Source organism: Podarcis erhardii, assembly GCF_964252035.2.
Source record: "Podarcis erhardii genome assembly, chromosome: 4".
In the NCBI taxonomy this organism is placed as follows: Eukaryota; Metazoa; Chordata; class Lepidosauria; order Squamata; family Lacertidae; genus Podarcis; species Podarcis erhardii.
In genome coordinates, this window is record NC_138508.1 from 35984308 (window position 1) to 36009518 (window position 25211).

The 25211-nt window shown below is 41.2% G+C and overlaps 2 protein-coding genes across 7 annotated transcripts in view; both read right to left on the minus strand.

Annotated features, from left to right (window-relative positions):
* The window catches only part of IMPG2 (interphotoreceptor matrix proteoglycan 2), a gene marked incomplete at its 5' end in the record, with an annotated part of 62103 nt that extends 47774 nt beyond the window's left edge, over window positions 1-14329 (minus strand). Inside the window, 3 exons of the mRNA XM_081859544.1 lie at window positions 2587-2753; window positions 11882-12142; window positions 14317-14329. Coding sequence (XP_081715670.1) covers window positions 2587-2753; window positions 11882-12142; window positions 14317-14329 — 441 coding nt within the window. The remainder of the gene's footprint in view (window positions 1-2586; window positions 2754-11881; window positions 12143-14316) is intronic.
* A 4511-nt stretch (window positions 14330-18840) lies between these two features.
* SENP7 (SUMO specific peptidase 7) overlaps window positions 18841-25211 on the minus strand; it is a gene marked incomplete at its 5' end in the record, with an annotated part of 43461 nt that continues 37090 nt past the window's right edge. For 5 of the 6 annotated variants that reach the window (XM_081859633.1, XM_081859631.1, XM_081859629.1 and 2 more), the window contains 7 exons: window positions 18841-20462; window positions 21636-21783; window positions 22675-22743; window positions 22931-22971; window positions 23250-23302; window positions 24328-24545; window positions 25023-25115. In XM_081859633.1, the coding sequence (XP_081715759.1) occupies window positions 20325-20462; window positions 21636-21783; window positions 22675-22743; window positions 22931-22971; window positions 23250-23302; window positions 24328-24545; window positions 25023-25115 (760 nt within the window). In that variant the 3' untranslated portion in view covers window positions 18841-20324. The remainder of the gene's footprint in view (window positions 20463-21635; window positions 21784-22674; window positions 22744-22930; window positions 22972-23249; window positions 23303-24327; window positions 24546-25022; window positions 25116-25211) is intronic. The other variant, XR_014156071.1, reaches the window with a different exon arrangement.

A 25211-nucleotide genomic window follows, 5' to 3' on the forward strand; every position in this document is an offset into this window, starting at 1 on the left:
GATGATCTCCCTCCTCCCTAGGGGCACCCCACGTGCATCACAGTTTCAGGACAGTCCACTCTGCTCTCTTACTAATTTCCACGTCTTGCCCAGCAGCTCAAAGTGTGGGTAGGTGGGCCTCAAGTTGCCGTACTTTCTCTTCCAAGAAGTCTTGCACTTACTGCAGGTGTGGATTTGCGTACTCTCACGCAGGAAGACAAACATGGTGCAGATGTTGCAAGTCACTGCAGCTGCTCCCTTGCCATCAATGTCTCTTGGTCCTACGTACACCATGAGACAGCACTCTGGGCCTCCCCTTCAAAACACCCCTATTTACAAGCCCTGGTCACAAGCTCCCAGAGGCTGCAATCAGCTAAATAGAACTGCTGGCTGCTAACTCCTCCTGCAATATGTTCTTTGACAATAAATCCCCTAAGGATTAGGGAATCCCCTTTCTGATCCTGTATTACTTTAATCTTGTGCATCTGAACATTGAAGATACGTGATTAAATATTTCTATGAGCTACAAATATCCAAGGAGCTGTGATATACATACCGATCATGCTATTAAAAATATTAACTGTTTTCAAAATGCAAAAAAAAAATTACTTCAGTAGTTAGTGATGGGTTATCATAATAGTGAATAATTCTATTTAATATAATACCCGCATGCTCATATCTTAGTTTGGTGCTGAGATCTTTGGCTAGGTAGCCCTCCACCCCTCCCTACCCAGTTTCATTCCTGGGCTCTGTGCTAGCACAGATAACATTAGAACATCACCAAAATGTTCCCATTGAAAAAAGCACTTCCCCCCCTCGGTTTATGCATGCCATGTCCCACACCCACCCAATGCTAGCTCAGCCAATGATTGGGTGGTGGATAGAAGCAAGTTTTGCATTGGCTGATGAGAAAGTGGGCTGGTTAGTATAGAAGAACTTCATATCACTGCCAAATATTACTAATTCTTTGTTTAGGCTTTTGGACGCATGCAAAAAATGATAAAAAAAATATCCCCCTTTGCATGCCACGCTATCACTTTGCAAATCCAGATAACAACTGAATGTCATAACATTATTTTTCTTACAAATGTAGCTGACTGGAAGGTAAGCTGTACCTTTTCTTTACTTCCCTGCCACACAAGGCACTTAGAATTATTATTTTTTGAGCACTAAGAAGAAAGTGGAAAAACTTAGTGAAATAACAAAAGCATGGAAGCAACCACAAAGTTGGAAGCAACCACAAAACCTGTTAAGTTTGAACCTTTGTCTAAATGCCAGGACCAACAATCCCTAAACCAATTTGTCTCTATTCCCCATAGATCAACCCAAGCATGCTATGCCAGAAAGCAAGAATAGCTTATTGTCTGAAGGTGCCTGAAAGGCAAATTAGGTACAGATGATTCAAACCAGCTTGGATTATTTATCCCCACCCAGGTTCACACATAGTGCTAAGCCAGTACGTTTCCGAGCACAATTCAAAGTGTTGGTGTTGACCTTTAAAGCCCTAAACTGCCTTGGCCCAGTATACCTGAAGGAGCGTCTCCACCCCCATCGTTCAGCCCGGACACTGAGGTCCAGCACCGAAGGCCTCCTGGTGGTTCCCTCACTGCGAGAAGCAAATCTACAGGGAACCAGGCAGAGGGCCTTTTTGGTAGTGGCACCCGCCCTGTGGAACACCCTCCCGTCAGATGTCAAAGAGATAAACAACTACCTGACATTTAGAAGACATCTGAAGGCAGCCCTGTTCAGGGAAGTTTTTTAAGTTTTTAATCTTTGTTGGAAGCCGCCCAGAGTAGCTGGGAGCCCAGCCAGATGGGCGAGGTACAAATTATTATTATTATTATTATTATTATTATTATTATTATTATTATTATTATCCAAACTAATCAGTGGACTGACTGTGAACATCACTCATGTGGTCCCTTGCATGGCTGAAGATGGTTGAAGATGGGAGCACATCCATTGCATTAAATACTCATTGATTTTAATTGCACTTTATTGCTTTTACTTCTTATGCTGTATGACAATGTGAATTCTATGGAATTCAAATTGTAATGCAATAAAATACAATATACAAGCAACATTGAATTCTACCCAGTATGTCCAAAGTCTTCATTAGATGGCTTGGGCTCTTCACCCCCATAATTGGGGATCTTCTCCTTTGCTTTGGTTATGTATCTTTTCGCAACAATATTTTTAATACATAAATAAATATTGAAACAGCACAAAAATAACAAAAATCAATATAAAAACATTGGGGAATGGAAACAGACGAGTTTGCGGCTTGTTAGTCCTGGCATTTGTGAAGCCAGGTTTTTTTTTGGGGGGGGGGGTATTGGGTTGTTGTGTATAGGGAGGTATACTGCTACTACTACTACTACTACTAATAATAATAATAATAACAATAATAAGCAGCAATAAGCTAAAGAGGAAAGACATCTTTGTAAAACTTCAGAAAGCTAAGCCAGCATTACTGGAATTTAATTGTGTGAAATACTTCCATTTCAAGGCATTAAATAAAAGTCGAACCAGCAAAATAATATTTTGGTCTTTCTTACTAGTCAAAGGCTTCCGGCTGAGAGATTTTTAGTCTGTTCCCTTACCTACCTTCATTATGAGGCTTTGATGCTCCTCAGACTGGCTGAAGTTGGTGCCCATCTCAAATATACTCATAGTTTCTTCTTCACAGAGATGCAGCCAATTTTGGTACTCTTCGTGTCCTGGGAGCCTATCCCAGAATGTTTTGAAGACTTCCCATACTGCTTCCTGGCACACTGCAAAAGAAAAAATTAAAAGTTATTGTGCACTACCATCACAGGTTGTCATGCAGACAATGAAACAGACTTGAACTTGGTTGCTCTGGGAGGCAAGAATAGCCCCAATGAGCAGAAACTGTGAGGAAACAGTTCACCCAAACGTTAGGAGAAAATTCCTAATGGTAAAAACTGTTCAGCAATGAAACAGACAGCCTTGAGAGGTAGTGATCACTCGTTCACTGGAGGTATTTAAGCAGATGCTGGGCAACCATCTCTCAGGGATAACGCAAGTCCCATAATGCATTGCAGATCCTGCACTGAGCAGGGAGGGCTGGACAAGAAGACGTCTAAGATTTCTCCCAACTCCCAATTCTATGATTGATCTGCTTGATCAGACCACTCATCTAGTCTCACATCCTGTTTTCAGCTGGGGGGGGGGGAGGTCCAGGGGTAAAATCCATTGTCTTTTACTGCAAGAAGTGGGAAAGCAGACACTGCTGTGCAATATATGTTTGTTGTGCAAGCAGAAGTAGCATAACAGTACAAAACAATGCATGATCGGTTAAAACAGCACAACACTTCAGCTGGCCCAAGCTGCCTGTTGGATCCAGCTATAGCCCTATAGGACGTGGGTGGCGCTGTAGTCTAAACCACTGAGCCTCTTTGGGCTTGCCGATCAGGAGGTCGGTGATTTGAATCCGCATGACAGCGTGAGCTCCCATTGCTCTGTCCCAGCTCCTGCCAACCTAGCAGTTTGAAAGCATGCCAATGCAAGTAGATAAATAGGTACCACTGTGGCGGGAAGATAAACAGCATTTCTGTGCGCTCTGGTTTCTATCACAGTGTTCCGTTACACCAGAAGTGGTTTAGTCATGCTGGCCACATGACCTGGAAAGCTGTCTGTGGACAAACGCCAGCTCCCTCAGCCTGAAAGTGAGATGAGTGCTGCAACCCCATAGTCGCCTTTGACTGGACTTAACCGTCCAGGGGTCCTTTACCTTTTTTATTTTATTGCCCTGTGCTAGAACAGGGCTCTTCCTAGCAGTGTAGCTGCTGCGCTGGTGGGTTGCCACAGTTGAATCCCACTCCAGGTCTCACACCTCTTCATTCATTGAATTGTTAATTTTTATTATAAAAAAATCATTTCGGAGCAGCAGTATACTGCCTCTGAGCATAGAGACCATGCTTCAAATCCAATGGTGGGTTAGATCACTTTTGTGAGGGGGTAAACCTGGTTTTTAGTGGTTCCACCTTCCTGATACAGCCTCACTACTACTTCCTGCCATTCTAATCTAGAAGGTCGCTCAGCCCCTGGAAACGGGGGGCTGCAAAGTTGTTTTCTCACGTTAACAACTGCTAGCATCAGGACCTATATTCAGTGTGCGGGATTTGGATTGGGGAGCACAGATCGTCTAATTCAGAGCTTGGGCCAGTCCACCACATTTCTGCCTAACCTACCTAGTAGAACTGTTGCAAGGATAAAAAGGGGTGGCCCCCATGAATGCTTCCTACATTCCTTTCTGGAGAGGGAGGACAGAATTACTCTAGAGATTCCAGGTACTGTACAGCCATTGAAATATTCCTCTTGCACTTCTCAGCAGAATGGATCAGAGTTGTCCAGTGGCTACAGGAGCGTAGTGAGAAGGGAATGAAACTGCAGCAGCACTCAGCACTGAAATGCTCTCTTAGCAGGCTCTTGTTAGCTCTGCAGTTTGTAACTGCAAAGCTCTCTCTCCCCCACCTCTACCTACTCCTCCCGCCATTCATCTGAGCACATTATAGTTGGTCGCATTATGCTCTGCAACCTAAGATTAAAAAAAGAAAGAGGAAGGTTCTTTCTTGTTGCTTAGGGGAAAGAGGGGGAGAAATTGGAAGGGTGGGGAAAATGAAGAGGATTTAGCCTACAAAAATCAAGTACAGTGGTACCTCGGGTTACAGACGCTTCAGGTTACAGATGCTTCAGTTACAGACTCTGCTAACCCAGAAATAGGACCTCGGGTTAAGAACTTTGCTTCAGGGTGAGAACAGAAATCACGCGGTGGCAGTGGGAGGCCCTGTTAGCTAAAGTGGTACCTCAGGTTAAGAAGTTTCAGGTTAAGAACGAACCTCCAGAAAGAATTAAGTTCTTAACCCGAGGTACCACTGTACCAACATTCAAGCATGCTGGCCACAACCTTGTTCCGAGGTTACGCACAGAAGGGAGGACAAGTGGGGTGGGGTTTGTTTCAGTGAAAGTCTTAAGAGGCAGAAGCAGGCCCTGGCAGAAAAGGATGACCTTGAACTAGTCTCAGGAAAGTGGTTTTCGTCAATCAGCTTAGAAAGGTGGGGGTTGGGACAACTCTATGCTGGATACTCCCTGGACTTAATTTCAAAGACAGTGCAAGCCTTTATAGTATCAACGACCATAAAACCCAAATTTTATTCAACACAAAAAATTATACCGCCTATATTTCTATGTTCATTTACATCAATTGTGCTTTTCCTTCCTATTTTCCCTAAAGATAAGGAGCTTTTGAAATTAGCTTATACCATTTTATTTTATTTGAAATAAACATAGACATTTACATTACATCTTTACTGTCTGCATCAAGTCAGTCATGTATTAGTAATTTATTATTGTTATTTTTGTAATCTTTGGTATGTGCTAAATGTAGCTCACATAACAATGAGTCGATAAATGCCACACTCTTCTTCCTTATTAAGCAGTTATAAACAGACTGCTTTCATTCACTCGACCTCCAGACAGATAACTTGGGCCTGTTGTAGACGGGTTTGGCAACTGCAATAAATTTCCTGTAGGAGATTATAGATTGAAGTAGTGTTTGAAATAGGTGCTGTAAGGTATCTGCCTCTTTATATTGGCATTTGAGGAGGGACTGTGGCTTCCTATTTGAAAGCTATATTTTTGTCGCACTGAGACGGATACATCACAGGCAAATTTGAGTTGCAATAGCTGAAGAGTAGAACTGAAATACAACTTCAAAATCTGGCATTTCAGAAACTGGAGGTTTTTCATTTTAAACACTTATTTTAAAAAACTTGCTTTTGGGATTTAACTTCACGGGACACTGTTCAAAAATTACTCTTGTGGCCGAACTCTGTGGCAATATGAAACCACAGAAACCAAACCTCAATAAAATCATTATTACCCCCCCAATATATATATATCGCTCAAACAAACAATATCATTAATGGTAGAGGAGAATACAAATGCAACAGTTTGCAAGTAACATGTTCAGGAACATTTTGATATTCTCTAAATTTTCTTTCAGCGCTAATGCTGATGCAATGATACCATCAGGGCCAGACTTTGGGGCTGAAGGCCAAGGAAGGGGAGAGCAAGCGGCATAATGAGGCACCTCCTAAAATAATGTCATCCACTACACAAATCCTAAAAAGTACAGGGGCCCTGATCTGCTCACCTTCACAGCGGAAGTAGTGCTACCTTCAAGAAATAGTCTTGCTCAACACCAGCACCTCCTTTCCAAGGTGTCTCATGTTTGGTTCTATACTGAACAGCGGCAATTTTCAATCATGGGGGGGGGGGAGTATGTTGTGACAATAATTAAAGAAAGACAGGTAGAGAACAGGGCTTCAGTGTGTGGGAATAGTCCACCAGAAAAGTTTGGGAAACCAAAGCTTTAAATACACCCCTGTTTACTCTGCATCAAGTGCACTCTGACTTCTGTTTTGGGAAGCAATGTACGCATGACATTAGCCACAATCCACATCCATCTAATATCTATCCTCTTGCTTCTTATGAAATACTGCATTTTGATGGGCTTTCCCCCCAAACAGCTTTGATCCAAATTGAGAAAAAGAACAACAAAATGCATTTTACGGCAGTAATGTGCATGCAGCCCAAAGCTGATCTAACAAGAACAGAAATTACTACAGTATATGAGTGCTCACTGAGTGCTCACAGGAAGGACAGATCCTGAAGTTGAAGCTCCAATACTTTGGCCACCTCATGAGAAGAGAAGACTCCCTGGAAAAGACCCTGATGTTGGGAAAGATGGAGGGCACAAGGAGAAGGGGACAACAGAGGACAAGATGGTTGGATAGTGTCTTCGAAGCTACCAGCATGAGTTTGACCAAACTGCGGGAGGCAGTGGAAGACAGGAGTGCCTGGCCTGCTCTGGTCCATGGGGTCACGAAGAGTCAGACACGACTAAACAACAACAACATGTCTTATATGGCTGTTTCTTTGTATATATTTTAATTATTTTGTATATGAATGCTTTAAGGTGGTTTATATCTGCAATGCCTAATAAAGGTTTGGAGAAAGAACAATATAAGAACACTAAATAATATTTGGCTTCATCTGTTTACAATTCTAGCAAGTGATCCAGTTCATCTTGCAGGGAGGGAGCAATATGGACAAACCGGGCACTGAGTGCAGGAAAAAAGGAATGATACGGAGGTGAAGAGAAGACTGTGGTAAAGGACTGGTGTCTGCTTGTACTAAGTTTTCAAATGCCAACAGACAATGGTCTGGCTACTCTGACACTTGCAGTAATTGCAAATGTTAATTAATGGCAATTTTATTTAACACAGGCCAATTTTCTTGCTAAGGACCCCTGTTGTTTTCTTTAATAGTTTCATGCTCCTAGTCCTCTTGATTACAATGCCTCATCCCCTTTTAATTGAGGTTTCATTTAAAAAATGAATTAGGCAAGGCTACAGTATCTGAATGCAAGCTGTTCTTCCTTTTAACTGCCTCAATCAGCTCTTGCTAGCTTAGGGATTTAATATCCGTCCTTCCAGTTAGTTAGTGTGACAGCAGCCACCCCACTGAGTCCAGTCTCAAAAGCTCGGCACCATCTGTAGGTTCTTATTGCATTAGCCAAACATGAACTTAGCAAGGTATGTCCTCTCTGGTGGACAGAAAGGATAAAGCTTCAGGAAGTCAGTGCACCTTCTGCTGTGCCAGGGAAACCCACAAAAACCAGACTTATATGCTTCCACCACACGTTATCGATAGAAATTCTTATTGTGCACACTGAGCAATATTGAAATATGAAAGAGAATCTTATTACTCTAAGGATGTTTAAAGCATTAGCATGGTTGAAAGAGGTGCAATTAGCCACTTCCCTGCTTACCAGCAGTCTGTGATTTTGCAAACCACTGAACCCCACCTTAAAGAGAGTTGTGTGGTATCATGAAAACCATGACCAGTTCAACACAGAAGCATATTTTGAACCTAAGCTGCTGAGTAAACTTCTGTAGCATTCTACTCGGGTGGTTGGACATACAGTGGACTTAATTCGTTCTTAACCTGAAACTGTTCTTAATCTGAAGCACTACTTTAGCTTATGGGGCCTCCCGCTGCCACCATGCCGCTGGAGCACGATTTCTGTTCTCATCCTGAAGCAAAGTTCTTAAACGGAGGTAGTATTTCTGGGTTAGTGGAGTCTGTAACCTGAAGCGCATGTAACCTGAAGCATATGTAACCTGAGGTACCACTGTATATAGTCAACAAGAGGTAGGTATCAATCAGCACTATCAGCTGTTGAAATAAAACATACTGGTGCCTGAGTAGGGCCTCCAGGCCACAGAATGCATTTGAGCAGCTCTAAGGGAAAAACCGGTGGGTTTCAGTGGGTCAGGGGTTCAAGCCTAGCTCATACTCTTTCTATGCACCTAAAGCAGGGTTTGGGAGATTGCAACCCTCCAAATGTTGTTAGACTCCAGCTTCCATCACCCCTGACCGCCGGCCATAGTGGCTGGGGTTGATGTGAGTTGGAGTCCAACAATATTTGGAGAGGCCTTGGATGTAAAGCTTGAAAAACAGCAGAGGAAGAAAAGGAGCTGGCTTTGCATCTTCCTCTGTCAGCAGCTGGTCCAAAAGCAACACCCACACCACCCACACATGCACAAACCCTGGCCAGGATTAGTAAACCCTAAAGCTGATTTTGCAGCAACTTGTCTCACATATTGGCTAATAATGGATAGCTAAAGCATCTATTGCAGCTGGATCCCTTTGAACAGCCTAGATTTTCAGTATTTATTTATCTCTTTAACAAAATTTATATACTGCTGGATTGTAATAAGACCTCAAAGCAGTTTACAAAAAAGTTAGCAATGCAAAAGTCAACATTTTGGTACAAGCTATATAAATTGACTTTGTTGGGCTGAAATAAACAGTCTAAAGTCTACTGTACATCTACTACAGTAGATGAGGACTTTCACATGGGAAATGTGAAGTTGTTTTTCATTGGCATGACAAGCTTCTGTTTCAGATACTACATTTTGCCCATTACTCAAACCTCAGTATAGTCAATAGGAAAATATGATTTCCCCCCCCCCCAGCTATTAAGGCAATCGAAAATTGGAGTACTATTTGAAATACGTTTCTGCAAGAATCACAAGCACCTATTGGACAGTTCCCATGACACTCACCAAGGATGTATAATACAACTCCCTCTCATCGATCCTGAACCCTTCTGTGACCTGTTCCTTTTCATCCTTACATCTATGAGTACCTTATTTGAGAATAGTTTTCTGTTATAAATATTGTTGTTTCTACCAAATGCTTTTATTACATTCTCTTTCTGAAACTGTAAGACTGAAAAATTCTCACAAGATTTTGTTTCTTACAAAAGGCATGATTCTTTTCAGGAAGCGCTCTTTTGGCATGGGTTTTATTGTTCCAAGAGCTATTTATCTTTCCCAGCAGTAAGAGTGATTTAGCCTATTACGTCTCATTCTATAGAAAGGGATTTGCTAGGTTAACCGGAGGGACAGCACATGACAGGTATGGGATGCTTACAAGGGGGGTGGCGTAGCTTGCTTGGTCATTTGTGTAAATGAGCAGTGCTCAGATGTAATCCAGCCATAATCCCATTTGTACTTCTTAAGGGTTGAATCATGTATGGCAACTAGTAGTATATTGACTCAGGCAAACTATCTTCTTTTAAAACCCCACAGACAAATGTGCAATTGTTGGTTACTCAAGAGGGTAGTGAAAAAATTAATGTGGGATGCCTCTACAATTGCCAGCTTTAAGGGGGTGGGTTGCTTAAATTAGAAATTTTAAACCAATAAGATTAACTTTTCTGGCAGCACATATGAATCCTCTAGCTCTTGACTGCGTGTGTGGGTGGATGTTAAAGAATGCTGGGAACTGTAACTCTGTGAGGGGTAGACAACAGTGCCTGGAACTCTTTGAGGGAAAGAATGCGAGATACTTTAAAGGTACAGAGTGTACGCAGAAAAAGAAGGGGATGGAATAATTCACCTAAGATGAAAAGTTAAGGTAAGAGGAGTGCACAGACAGTTTTTCCTCCTTCTTAGTTCTAGAACATGAGGGCATCGAGTGAAGCTGAATGCTGTAATATTTCAGGCAGACAAAATAAAGCACTGCGTTATACAGCGCAAAACTAGAACTATGGAATTTGCTCCCATAAAGTGGTAGTGCCAGCCACCAGCTAGGATGGCTTTAAAAGAGGACTAGGCGAATTAATGGAGGATACGGTTGTCAATGGCTGCTATCCATATTGGCTACATTCTACCTCCAATATCAGATGCAGTACCAGTTGCCTGGTACTCACAAGTGAGGAGAATGCTGCTCTGCTCAGGTCTTGCTTGCAGGCTTTCCACAGGCATCTCGATTAGTCACTGTGAGAACAAGATGCTGGACTAAATGGGCTTTTGGCCTGATGCAGAAAGGCTCTTGAAGGAGCCTCCCTCTAACCTTCCCCACCCATAGCAAGGCATTCCTCTACACAAGAAAGGAAAACCTTGTCAGCATCCTTAAGCTTATCTAATAGTAGTGGCAGAGAAAGAGGACTGATAGAAGGTGAAAGGTGCATAGTTCAAATGCTAGACTCTACAATCCTCCTTCGATTAAAAACCCAATGTTGAGTGAGGAACTTTGTTCAATATACTTTCCTACAATCATAATAATCCCTTGTGGTTTTCTTTATGTTACCCATTTTGAATGCATTCCCCACAAAATATGCATTTTTCAAAACATGAATTTTAAAGCACATTTTTGTAGGCTTTTGGTGTCAAGAACTGCACTGCAAAATCTAGAGAAGCATGGGACCTCATGAATACATCCCAATGTATGAGGGCAGGAGGTTTAGATCTTGCCATTTCATACTAGAATTTTGCAAAGAACACATTTCTTAAACATGCTAATCGTAAGTACATGGGAGTGTCCATAATTTGATATCCGAAATGTTAGAGGGAAATAACCCTGCAAATAGGGGCTCTTGACAAATAATGTTATTTGGCCTGAAATTCAAGGGCAAAGGGCTTTTCTCCCCTGTGCTCCTCTCTAAATGGTACCCCTGTTGTGTGTTGTCCAGTGCTCTGCTTCTGTGGGGAGACTGACAAGAGATTTGCAAATTGGTTCCAGCTGTGAGGCTATCAGGGAACAAATATTTAGAGCAAAGGCCAATTTCACACAGGCAGGCGCAGAAGACCAATTGTCACTGAGATGTGAGCTAAAATAAACCTTGTTGAGGTCTGCTCTCATATTTCAATGTGTACTCAATTGCATTTTACCCTCTCAACAGCTGGCAGTGCATTATGGGTTGCCTCTGAAACTTCTCTGATCTGTACAAGTGATATATTGGGTGGCATGGTGAGGGGTTTGATTTTAGCAAAGGGAACTTCAAAAGTGCTCTTGCATGCCTGATGTTTGCCACGTAAATACAGCCTACTTAGTCTTGCAAAGGCCTTTCACAGTGGACCCTGATATTTTGTACACTTTATAGCAACAGTATGATTACAAACCACCTCCAAACTGGTTACATCTCTAGCCGTAGCAAACATGTTAACCTTAAACACCCACATACTCATAAAGACTTTGAGCCTAGCCTGAACATTTCCAATGCTTGTACAGTTTCTATCTGTATCTGCAATCTTTTCTATCGTCTTCTTGCAGGGATATCTTTACATATTTTATGACATCATTTCCTTGATAAGCATGCATGGGCCTCTTTTAGTAGGCTCACAATTCTCGGAGACAATTAGGTTTGCACATGTATCTAATTGATCAGAAGTCTCAAGAAACTTCTTGAAACTTTTAATTCAGTTTTTTTTATCAGTTATTCACCAGACATCTAGGGTTCGCCTCCCTACTAAATGCACTGATTTGCAAGAAAGTTGGTCTCAGCCTTACAACACTCACTTACCTCTGAGTTTGAAGTATTTCAGATGGTTAGCAATAGCCTGCTCAATAGACTCATCTGGACACACTTTAACTCCAGTAGGAAAGAAAATTGATCTCTTTCTTCGCAACAAGCGTCTGCTGAATTTCTCAGATTCCCTGAAATCAAGAAGATGCTTAGAATCTGGAAACTGGGGAAAGCTTCTAACTGATCGCCAGCCATTTGGTGGAAGATCTGATGTAGGTTCCTTGGCTTCTATGTCCTCTGTAGCTGAATAGGTTTCTTCTGCAAAATTACATCACAAACAAATCTCTTTAAGTAGCTGCACATATATTGCACAATACCACTGAGTTTCAGTTAAATAAATAGATGCAAAGATGGATCTAGACTAAAGTTGTTAATCGTACTCAAGAGCAGACCCATTGAGATTAATGGGTCTACTCTGAGTATGATGAACATTGGACATCATCCTCAATAAGTTGAACTAAAGTCCCATTGAAATTAATGGCACAAATCAATCCTGACTCAGCTTAAGCCCCAATAATTTAAATAGACCTAAGTTCAATTAACTTTGTATGGATCTGATCCATAACATTTAACCAAACTAATTTGTTTTGTGTATGCTTATTTCTATATTCATTCGGGTAACATAGGTGCTAATAGAGACAGAAGGTTCTGGCTCCTGCCCTTCCTGTTTGGTGCTATATTTTAATAACTATCCAACATGCATCATTATTCTCTTGTTCTTACTATGTCACTCTAAGGTGGTTGCAAATAAAAAGTAAATCTTTAGTGTAAGCCTAGCTAAAGAAATCTAACTTGTTCGTTATTGTTTTCGCTTAGCACACCAATATAATGGACCACACCAAATAATGGTCTATATTTCAAAGGAGGCTATCTTCACTAAGTTTGTTTTCTACATTTCCCCCAAATATATTTTAAGGTTATATTGATTGTATTGAGTGAATGCTACACCAGGAAGATATAAATGCAACTGCTTTACCCTATTGCAAAGACATTATATCATTGCTTAGGTGTAGATACATCATGTTCTGCCAAGTCCTTTCTCACAGAGACATGGACTAGTGTAGAAGTCTTCAACTTTTGCAGACCCAGGAGGACCCACATTTAATACAAACATGCATTTGATGGGCCATTTCTTTTTTTCTTTACTATATATTGGTAAGTTGGTAGCACAGCTGCTGTGACCCATCTTAGATCAGGCTGTGACTCTGAAGTGGGTCCCAACCCAACAGTTGAAGACCAGTGATCAAGTGTCACATCTCACACATTGTAAGACAAAATTACTCCATGTTACAGGGCTTGCAGCAATTTATTTTAAACCCCTTTACAACATCCTGTGACTGACAAAAGACAAAAACACATTAATCCTGCCACCATTTATGTATCTGATTTCATAAAGGAGTTATTATCAAGTGGACGGCTGATGTGTTCAAGTCATGTTGTATTAAATTTTGTATCTGGGAACCAATCACATTTTTTTTCATTCATGTGATGCACCTCAAATGACTTGCTTCTACAAGTGCAGGAATAATAATTTTAACTTGGAAAATTAGATGGGGGGTTATCTAAACAGTTGAACAGTCCAGTAACTGAAAGACAGCAACTACAGCCAATATAAAAGTGTTAACGGTATGTGATATCAAACTGAATAGATAACTGTAACTGCTTAAAAGACTATATAGCAGCCTCGTGGGTGAAAATCTATAGGCAGATGGTATGGGAGATGGGAAACATTATTAATTGTAGAGTGAAGCCCTATTGCGACAAAAGTTGCTACATTAACATTAATGCAAAACAGATACTCAGTTTTTCAATTACCTCAGCATGTATATATTTCAGTGAAATATGCTAGATGTGGACATATAATGGCCCATTACTAATTTCCACCTACAAACCTTGTTGAAATTGGTCTGACTCTGTATACATGTAACCCTATTTTCTCTCACTCTAAAACATATTTTTTTTTTGTAAACATAAGATTCAAAGACAGTTCAGAGGATGGCAGAAAACAGGAGTATTTTCTTACCTGCAAATGCTTGAAATTCCCCTTCAATCAATATGAATATCCAGACTCCTAAGTAGATCTTCCAATAAAAGTCACACATATTTCTTTCGGAATTTTTTTTTAAAGGCAAAGGGAAAATAACCAAGTTCCTTTTTAGCAGTGCTAGCTGACCTGAACGTGTTAACCATCCAGTAACAGTCTGTTCTTAGAGAAGGTCTGGTGTCACTGGTAATTGTCTTGGATTTAAAAAAGGATTGATTTCTGCAACAAAAGTGAGTCCCAAATGTCTACAATTGTTTTGTTAAAAGAAATTATTCCATTTTCATTTTGGGAATCACAAGAGGCGGCGAAGAAGAGGCTCCTTGATGTTAGCCAATAGACCAGAGGGATAATTTTTCAGTTTTAAGCTGGCCAGCTAAGCCAGATTTACCAGAGCTTGTCATGTCGTTAACTGGCAGTCCACACAAGGACAGTACCTTTCACACTTAATTAAGAACAATTTTCATTGACTGTCTTAAAAGAAAAGCAGCAGCAATAACTTATGTTAGCATCATGGTCATTGCTTGGAGATTCTCTTTCGAGGGTGCTTTTGCTATTGCGTGGACAGGCGGAGTCCCCAGATCCCGAGTGGTCCCCCCGTCATGTGGAATAACGACTCTAGACAACGTGCTATGGGATTAAATTGGCCACAACTTTATTAAATTTCAAATGTGGGTAGACCTTGGCTCAGGCATTGGGCGTTCTCGCTCCCTAGTCCCCAGCCGGGGACCTAGGGAGCATCAGGGTTATCCAGTGTGTGTGTGGGAGATGGGCCGGCTCTGGAGAACATATGTTCAAGCAGAGATAGCCGCCCCCGTTACGCCGCCGCAGGGGAGAGCAATGACGACCTTTCGGCGTACGGCCAAAGCCTCCCTTCAAAAACCCCTTTAACGGGGAACCCTGGTATCGCCGCCGCAAAGAGGAAGATGGACTAAAGGATTCCGCCCAAGGCCTGATACCGCCAAAGTTGTGACGTTTTGCTACGGGAAAGGCGAAACCTGCCAATGCAGGGAAATTCCTTTCCGGCCCTTTAACAGCGACCTTATCGTAGCAGCGCCCGCATACCTGTGGAGACAGGTTAACCTGCAAAACCTATGAAGAAAAGTTAACCTGCAAAAGAAGACATTAACTGAGGGTGGGTAGGGTGGGAGAAGCTCTGGAGCCAAGTGAGGATTAACAATTAAGATCCACCCTCTATTGTGTGGGCAGGTAATCCCTCCCCTTACCTGGCCTGGTTTCCCTGGCAACACTTCCCCCAGGTGGGATTGGACAACTCGCTGGGGTAGGCGGGGACCTCCAGGTATCCCACCTGAGGGAAGGCAAAGCCTATGCTGATGGGGCCACTCCAGATCCAGGGCTGCACGCGTCCACGCAAAAGGCGCCCCCCGTTTTAAGTGGGGAGCGGTCATTGTCATAAGAGACCACAACTGATCCATTTTAGCCATGTGACAAACCTCAGGTATGCTGATGCAAGGTCCTGTCTATTGTTCTTCCTGGTAATTTCTCCACCCCTACCCGTTTTGAGGAGACAGGGCAAAAAGAATACACCCTCCCATCAGGTGTCAAACAGATAAACTTATATGACTTAGAAGACATCTGAAGGCAGCTCTGTACTGGGAAGTTTTTAATGTTTGAGGTTTTGTTGAGTTTTTATGATTTTGTTGGGAGCCGCCCAGAGTGGCTGGGAAAACCCAGTCAGATGGGCAACATATAAATAATAAAATTATTGTTGCTGTATTAGGTAGTAGAAACAGTGATTCTCATCCTTTCCGTTTTGCATAATCGCACTAAACAAAAACATGTATTTTATACATGCACATATTGTGCATACAAGCGGCAACTATTTGGCGGGGGGTTCCATGGGTCAGCAGAGCACATATAAGCATGGCCTGCCCCACTTCTCTTATGCCCTCTTCCGGGTCCCAAAGGGCCTGCATATCAATTGGATGTGCCTAAAATGGTTGCTGCCTATACTGGAAATGAAAACTATCTAGAACACAGAATACACAGCATACTAAATTGCACAATACCAGGGATAGACAATGTAATGCTTATGGGCCCCATTGAATCCAGCTAGAATAGTAGCCAACATGGTGCATTTTAGATGGAGTTGGAATCCCAGCTCCCATGAGCCTCAGCCAAAATTGTCAGTGGTCACGGATGATAGGAGTCAATAGTCCAACATTAGGAAAGCACTGTGTTGGCTATTCTTGACCTAGAATACCTCCCACCAAACTCATACCCTGGAAAGCACAAAAGACATCATAGGTTGGAGAGAAATCCCAGCCTTTATATTGCCCAACCTCTGTTACAGGAAAGGCATTGGCACAGCTCTCTAGCACTGGTTAGCCATGAAGGCAGAGGCTGAGTGGTGTAGTGGTTCAGAGCGGTGGACTAATAATCTGGTGAACAGGGTTCGCGTCTCCGCTCCTCCACATGCAGCTGCTGGGTGACCTTGGGCCAGTCACACTTCTTTGAAGTCTCTCAGCCCCACTCACCTCACAGAGTGTTTGTTGTGGGGGAGGAAGGGAAAGGAGAATGTTAGCCGCTTTGAGACTCCTTTGGATAGTGATAAAGCGGGATATCAAATCCAAACTCTTCCTTCTTCTTCTTGTAACAAAAACAACTGTACAACCGAATAGCAAAAAAAAGTATATTCTGCACAGGAAACACCTATTTAATATACTCTCCACAAGGGCTCCTAAACTAGTGGCTGTACACTTCTTACCATCAGCTTGTAGCCTTTAGGACACTGAATGATTTTGGGGGACAGAATTTGCATGGAAGAGATCCCCAGTTCATATCCCCTGACATTTCCAGGTAAGGCTAGGAAAGATTCCCACCTGAAACTCTGGAGAGCTGCTGCCTGTCCATACAATCCTTCTAGACCAGGGGTCTGCAACCCGTGGCTCCGGAGCCGCATGTGGCTCTTTTACACCTTTGCTGCGGCTCTGGGGCGGATACTAGCGAGGGGAGGAGGCGCATTGTGCGCCCCGACACTCCCCACTGTGGCGGGCGCTGTACTGGCTGTGACGCCGCATGGGGGCAGTGCGTGTGTTAGTCTCGCACCGTCTCGACGTCACCTGCCCGCCCACCCGCTACATTGTAAGGGGCATGTACGCTGGTCACTGTTTTGAAGGGGAGAGAAGAACACACACACACACACAACTTGTTAATTTAACGTTTATTTCTATGAGGAGTAATTCTGAGGGGTCAAACAAAGAAATAATAAAAAAGTGACAAAAAAGTTATTTTTATAATGACGAGTTTTGCAGCTCCCAGTTTTTTTTTCCTTCGGAAACGGGTCCAAGTGGCTCTTTTTGTCTTAAAGGTTGCAGACCCCTGTTCTAGACAATTGCATGCAGAACTTTAAAGTTTGCATACTGATGTGGAAAATGGGGCAAACTGAACTTAAAACTGAAAAAAAACCCTTAACTGTATGCATGTAAGATATGGTATAATGTCTTGGTAGACATGCATCAGAACAACCGCACGCCTTCATCTACCCCAGCTGTAACATAGCATGCCTCTCTTGTACTGGTCTCAACAGCCACAGCAGGCGCTGTAACTCTCCAACAGTTTGTCTTCATCCCTGAAGGCACACTCTTCCACTGTCTCACGAGACAAACAACTGGACAGCCAGGGACACCAAAGTTTAGTCATGTGAAGCTGGCCAAATTATTACCTCACAGGATTGTTGTGAAGATAAGAGAGGAGGTAGGGAACCCGGTATATGATCCTGATCGAATGGAAGGGTAAAAAAAATGCAACAAACAATTATGTTCTAACAAAGTTGCTGCTTCTTTTAATTTGAAAAAAAAAACCATACAAATGAACTCAAGATCCAAAACAGGCAGGTAATTTTATGGAAGAAACTTAAAACAGACATTACAATTTATAAGAATTAAACACCCATCCACTCCAATATGCCATTCAATATAAACAATGTGACCATTCTTAATTAATAAATAAGTTTGGAGGCATTTATTGCTGCTGGGTTCTTACTGAGATGCTTTAGATTCTGGGGGAAGACAGCCCTGCAAGCTTTATCACCTTGTACTGTATATATACTAGGGCTGAGATGGTTCTTCTTTCCTCTGGTATTCTCATCGATATGAAGCAAGTCAATAATACATGAGAGAAAGACAGTGTGGAGCTCATATGAGAAAGAATGAAGATCTGGCTGAACACGAAACATGTAAGCCCCATGAAAGTTACACCAAGACGATTCACATTTGAATGGCAAAGGACATGGGAGTATTTTCAACAGAAATGTGAGCAGAAAATCCAATTAAACAGCCATAGGCCAAGAAATATATGTGTCAAGTGCCCCTGCTAGGTACCACTGGCTGTAGTGAAAATACTTAGCAAAGTAATTTCTAAGCAACTTTTTCTTCTTTCTGTGACACTTGTTTTGGCTCAGTGCCACTATGTGCATACAGAAAATGTACATTTGAGGGCAACATCAAATGTCTATTTTGCTGTGATTCCAGATATTTTGAAACAAAATTTCCAATACATGTAATCAGAGCAATTTACACAATCTTACCATGTTCACAACTGGCAGTGTATGTAGTCTCTCCCCCGCCCCCCTTATCTCATGCAGGAAAAAGGGTATGCAACGCGAGTCTTCAAAAGTATTTGTACTTGATAGCCATTACAATTTCAGTAGTCAATGCAAAGAAACAAGTATTTCTGTGCTTAAAAGAAATTTTCACTTCAAGTTGCGGGCTTTGTCTTGTTTGTCCCAAGCCATTAGTGGTGGTTCTAGTTTATAATATAGGAGTTCTGGGTCGCTGTTATTTGAAACACAATTTTCAAACACAGTAATGATATACAACCCCTTCTCTAACAAGTCTCTTATTCCTTCTGTTATGAATTATGGCAGAAGCATGTCCGTGAGAAAACTCACATCTTTCTGAAAAAAGGAACTATATTTATTCAGTCAGTACTTGTAGCTTATCAAATACATGATCAATGCAGATTTAAATATTTGACAATGTAACACAAATGACTTTTACTTCAGCTGAACCTCTTGCATGATTAGCTCTTCCTACAAGTATAGGTACTTGGGGGAATCACAAGCATTCAGCTTTTCAAAGTATATTATGTCTCTGAAATAACTGAGTCAGTGCCTGTTTTAAAACCAGCAGTTTTCCCTTCCATAGAATTTGGTTACATTATTCACAACATAACCCTGCGCATGCTTACCTGGTTCTAAGTCCCATTGTGTTCTGTGGGACTTAACTTGCAGGTAAGGGTGACAACCAATGGTGCCCACCTGATTGTGCAATGGAAATGCAGTGGGGCTTCCGGTTTCTCTTCTCCTTCAGTTCCTGCCACCCACATACCACAAATTCTGCCACAGAGTCCCAGAGTGGGCGGCTGGGGAAGCAGAAGAGGGAGAAGCCCCTTTGCATAAGCAAATGCCTGCTCATGCTACATGGGCTTCACCCTAAGTGAAAACAGGATTTTAGCCCAAGTGATTAACAATCACATTTCTCTCCCCACTCCCCACAAACAAATACAATTACTGAAACACTAAAACAACTTTTGCCAGGGTGATGCCCTGTCAGATGTAAGCTACAACTGTATCCAGTACAGCGAAGACCATATGGCCTTATATATATATATATATAGTGAAATACATAGTATTCATAGCATTCGTTTAACTGCTGCACAGCAGAGAACGATTACAGCTCTGAATCTGGTTTAAGTGATCAAGTCAGACACAGGAAAAAAAATGAACATCTCTTTCTAAATTTCAGGAATGGTTTTTTACATTCCACTCTTGAATTCCAAAAATGTAACAGAGCAAGGTTTTAGGCATGTCAACTTCTAAGAAAGAGCAAGGTATGTCAGAATCCAAAAAAAAAAAAAACCAAACCAAAAAAACCACTGAGACCAGTAGCATTTGTGACCTATTCAAAGCAACCAGAATAAACATCTGTTCAACAACACCATTTTTGACATGGGAGAGATGTCTGCAAGAGCACACACTATGACTTTAAGACATCACAAGGGAAGAATCCCTACCTAAAATGGGTTGTTAATGTCTCCCTTTCGTGTAGTTTCACACAGTTCCAGATGTATCTGGAAACTAGGAATGAACCCTTTAGGGCTAAAATGTTTTCCCATCTCTGCAGCACATTCCAGTTATGCTGCTTCTATATTCCAAGTAAAATTGGTCGATGTCACAAATATTTACTTTAAGTTACATAATTGCTATTTTGTAGTTCCATTTTCTCACAATGACCTACAGATCAACTTGGATATAAAATGCACACAATTTTATCTGCAGTTTTTCTTCTCTGCAAGAACAGAAGCACAAACGCTGTCGATCGGATTTCCAGTACGCCTGGGACAAAGTTCTTTTGCAAAATCGGAAGGAAATTCAGGCTAGCTTTTGGTGCCACTCTGCTGCTGCAAGTGAAGCTGCAAGACTAAGTCTCTAATTTCTTCCCGCTTGCTTCTCACCATCTGGCGAGGGAACCACCGCTCCAGGTGCATTGGAAGTTCAAAGTTAACAATAGGATTCTGGTGATTAAAAAAGAGAGAGAAAAGGGTAGTGTTACATTAATTTAAAAAGGCACAAAGACACAAAATATCCTGCTCTCCTGGCAAAAAATCCCACTGTTCACTTCGTATTAAACAAACTATAATTAAGACAAACATACGTTGTCAATGAGTTGGAGGGGGGGGGAAAGGGTGCGTGGAATGAGTTTATGCATTGTTGCTCTTCCGAGAACTGTTGCACAATGCTGGATAGAACTGCACTTCCAGGAGCTGCCTAGAACAGGCATAGGCAAGCTTGGCCCTCCAGATGTTTTGACACTACAACCCCCATCATCCCTGACCACTGGTCCTGTTGGCTAGGGATGATGGGAGTTGTAGTCCCAAAACATCTGGAGGGCCGAGCTTGCCTATGCCTGGCCTAGAGCAAGAGCAAGCCCAGATTGGTAGATCATGGGGTGAGGTGTCCACATCCATCCAAACTACTGCTAAACATTATGGATACTTAATGTTCTGTTTATGCTCTGCCTCTTAAGATTCCCCAAGTCTTGTCCTCTTATTGTAATATGAAGCTAATAAAAACTTGGGTGCAAAGGCCTGTGCCGATTATTTCCTTGATTTCATTTTGTTGATGTTTTAGTGTTATGACACTAAAATATGTTAATTTCTATTACTGATTTTTTTTATTCTTAAGCCTCTTTGGATCCCTTTGGAATCTATATCCATATCCATACAGATAAGTATTTAAAGTAAGATGAATAAATGAAAAGGGTTGCTCGCTCAGAGTTTTCTCATAGAATGCCAGAACTGCAGACCAGGAAGGGGATTCAGAATAATCAGAGTCCCCTGCAAAGAGACAAGAAATCACAAAACCCCCCACATATTCCTGAAACAGGAATAAACTTATGTTGTTTGTAAATTTAATCAAAGGTTAAATCTGCCTGCAAGCAGAATAAATAGTTACTACCAAGTAGATAGGTCATTCTGCACCAGATATTGAACATAAAGTAAATCTAGAAGCAGTAACAAAAATAGCTAAGAATGAAAATACTACCCCCCCACCCCACCCCAAGCAGGCACTGGAAGCTATCAAATCGGCCTTCCCATTCCTCAAGTTGCCTATGGAAGGAAGGATTTGAGAGTTCTATCCAGAAAATTTAAAATGGCATCCCAAAGGACCACTGAAATGCTTTGTACCTGGAAAAAAGTTTCCACGTATTGGAGTAAATATACTCCACAGTCGCTATTGTTATGCTGCTTGGGAACTCTCGGACAGAAATCCACCATTGTTGATTTGTCAAACACCCGAAATGTGCGTTTTGCTTCACACTCTGCTTCTAGATATCTGAAATAAAAACAGAGAAAGATATGGTGGGTGGATGCAGGTTAAGACTGCAATCCTAAACATGTCTACGCTAAAGTAAGCCCTAAAGGTTCCAACGGGGATTACTTCCAGGTAAGTTGTAAGCTAAGTTAGCTGCATTTATATCCTCGTCAACGTGGAAAGCTAACCATCGTTAATTTGAGTCACACTGATTTTAATATCGGGGAAGTATCTTTATTAGGTCTAACTAAATACAGTATCACAAAATAGTATGCAAGCTATTGAGTTCTCCAGAACTCTTCTTTAGGTTAGATGGCAAACAGAGCTACGTAGGGGGCAGAGAGGGGAAAACCTGACTGAAGTTGAAGCCATGGAGTCTCCATCTGGCCACGGTCTTAAGATGGATCCTATTTGTTATCAGACTCCATGAGCTTCCCACCCACCTTTCCATCTGGCTTGATGGAACTTGAAAGCTAGCACACTATTTATTATGTGATATTCTGGGGGCTATCCAGGTCTTTGGGTCTGCTCAATGTTGGTTCTGGAGCAGATTGTGTTGGCTGTCCACTGCTGCTTATTGGCAATGTAATTTTCAGTTGAAATGTGCAACTTAAAATGTTCAAAACATGCAGTCTCTCGTCTTGATTTACATAGCAAAATTACATGCAAGCATTTATTGATTCGGTTGCAGGGATCTATATGAGTAAGGCTATAAGAAATAGAAATGGACATACTAAAATATTAGAGCAACACTCTATATTACATACCGTTTTAATAGCATATCCTTCCTTCAAAATACAAGAGCACCAGGTTGCTCACAGTATATACAATAAAAACAGACTCAGATCAATATCACTTTAAACATAATTATCCATTAAAAAGCAGAATCAAATGAAACACAGCTTTACTCACTCTCTCAAGACCTGAACTGTATTCTGTACAGAACTTGCCTTTAGGGAATCTAAGATGAGGATGCATGGTCTATAAAAAAAAAATATGTTCATTTTCCATTATGCAAAGGATCAATGCTTGTTTTACGAATTTCAGAAGAAATTTCAATAAAATAGTTTCGTACCACTAGGAAAAACTAATGACTATTATTAGGGTATGTGTAGAAAGAGTGAATATGGCCCCATATTGTAGTATTATTACAAATGAAAATGCCCACCTTTTGCAAATTTTCTTCATTTTAGAAGTGCTTGAGGAGCTCTGAAAAACACATTCACAAACTATGATCAGATGAAGCAAGACCAAATAAGCAAATCTGACCCTTACCCAATATATTAGCAGTTAAACAAAAGCACTTCTTGTTCAGTTTAATTAATGTATATCCTGCCTTTCCAAACCACAGTTCACTGTAAGCTTCCTGCTTTGACTGGTCACATTGCCAAGAAAAGAGAGGGCTGCAGGTGTGAGCAAAAGGCTCATTTACATCACAGCTTGTTAAGCTGAGATATGATCATTCAAACATGGCCAAAGTCACTTACTTTGAGAGCTTTGTGATCCAATCCCGGGGACACAGTTGCTTGCTGAACATTATCTAATATGCCAAAAACAACAGAATATAGTTTAAAATAACAATGACATTGGAGGAGGGGGGATTATACTGAAAATGTGTGGCATGCATGAAAATGTGAGGCATGAATGAGAACTATTTTTTATGTATTGCAAGAATGCTAGATGATAAAAGCAACCATGATAAAAGTAACAACCACACACACACACACACGAGCCACCAATAAAAACAATTTAACACATCTATCAGGATGCAATCCTACACTTGAGATGCACTACCTGAGAAACTATATGGAGAATATGGCAAGAAAAAGACAATTAAAAATAATACAGCATCTAACGCAGTGTGTTACAATTGCTACAATAGGCGGAAAACCATTAAGTGGTCTTCCAAGACCCCCAGCAATTTTCAAGTGGTTCACAGGGGAAATTTGGGGACCACTGCTCTAGAGAGTTTATGGCAGAGAAAAGGGTTAACCTTCCTGATTTGGAGCTCTGTCTGTTAGACAGTATCTACAACAACTCTAAAAATTTGTTTATAGGTACTGAAAATTATGGTATAGCTTTCCTTGCCTGTTTTGATCTGAATTCTACTGTTGAGAATCTTGACAATATCCTCAAAAGCCCTGGTCATAAACTGAAGCAAATCTTCTGAAGCAAGGTAATTCTCAGTGACAGAATAATATGTAAAAGAATATTATTTCATCTTTGCCAGCTGGTTACCAACACTTCCACTGCATTAACTCAAGCGCTCGGTTAAAATGAAATATTTTTTCAGAGCTACTTCTATTATTGCAGCATTGATGAGCAAATGCTAAGACTGTACGCCTTGTGTTGCCATTCAGAGATAATTTTATCAGTAAGCGATTCATAGAACATTGGTGTACTCTTAAGTCAACAAATTGATTCTTGCATGGGTAAGTAGATAGTCTACAAATTGTTCTTGGGAGCCAATTAGCTTACCTGCAAATTCATTCATCCAAGAGGTTTGTATATAATTATATTTCTAAACCATATATCATCATCTAGAATATGTTCTTAAAACATTACCTTTGGGCTGTAGGTTGCTATTTAAGTCTTGCTGCTCTTTATCACTCCTGGTATCATTAAAGACCAAAACTGATTCTGTTCTAATAGTGCCATGTTTAATTTCTGGCTGACGTGGAGATTGCTGGGAGCACAACTGAGATGAACCTTGATCTGGACAATCCTCATATACAACTTCTTCCAGCCAAGGGAAGCAAATAACTGCAATGTACCAATGAGACCTGGAAAGGAAGAGAAAGTCAGTATCTGATACTTTAAAAAAAGAGGGGGGGGGGGATTGGAACTACTAGTGCCTTTTCCCACTGTGATATCCATTAAGATCTGATAACAACTATGCTCAATACAATCAAAAGAGTGCTTCCCTCTTTCTGCATCAAGCCTAAATAAAAATTAAATTACAATAGAGGATGCATGCAGACATTAAACAATTTCAGGCTTTATACTCACTTTCAGAAACACCTACCCAAATTCTAGATATCAACTGCACATACACCAAGTACGTAGAACATTTCTATTTTAAATCTGTAAGCAACATCATAATTCCCCCAATAGCAAACTTGGGCAACTGAGTGCTTATCAGTTAGGAAACTAAACAAATATAGGCTTCTATATACACAGGCAACTCTTTGAGTGTACAAGCTAAATTGAAGTTACAAGTTGAGAAAAGACTTAGATTTCAATTAATGAAGCAAACTTACTCTTCATTCACAGGCACAAAAATGTAGTCTTTACTAAAAATGTTTACATGTCGAGTCCATCTTTTTACTCTTCCGTGTCTTCTTTGTGCTATCCTGTGTGGATAACAAACCAGTTAATTCTGTCTGTCAGAACCAGAAGAAGCATTTTCTTCAGTCCCTCCAAATCCAGCAAAGGAGGATATAAATTGT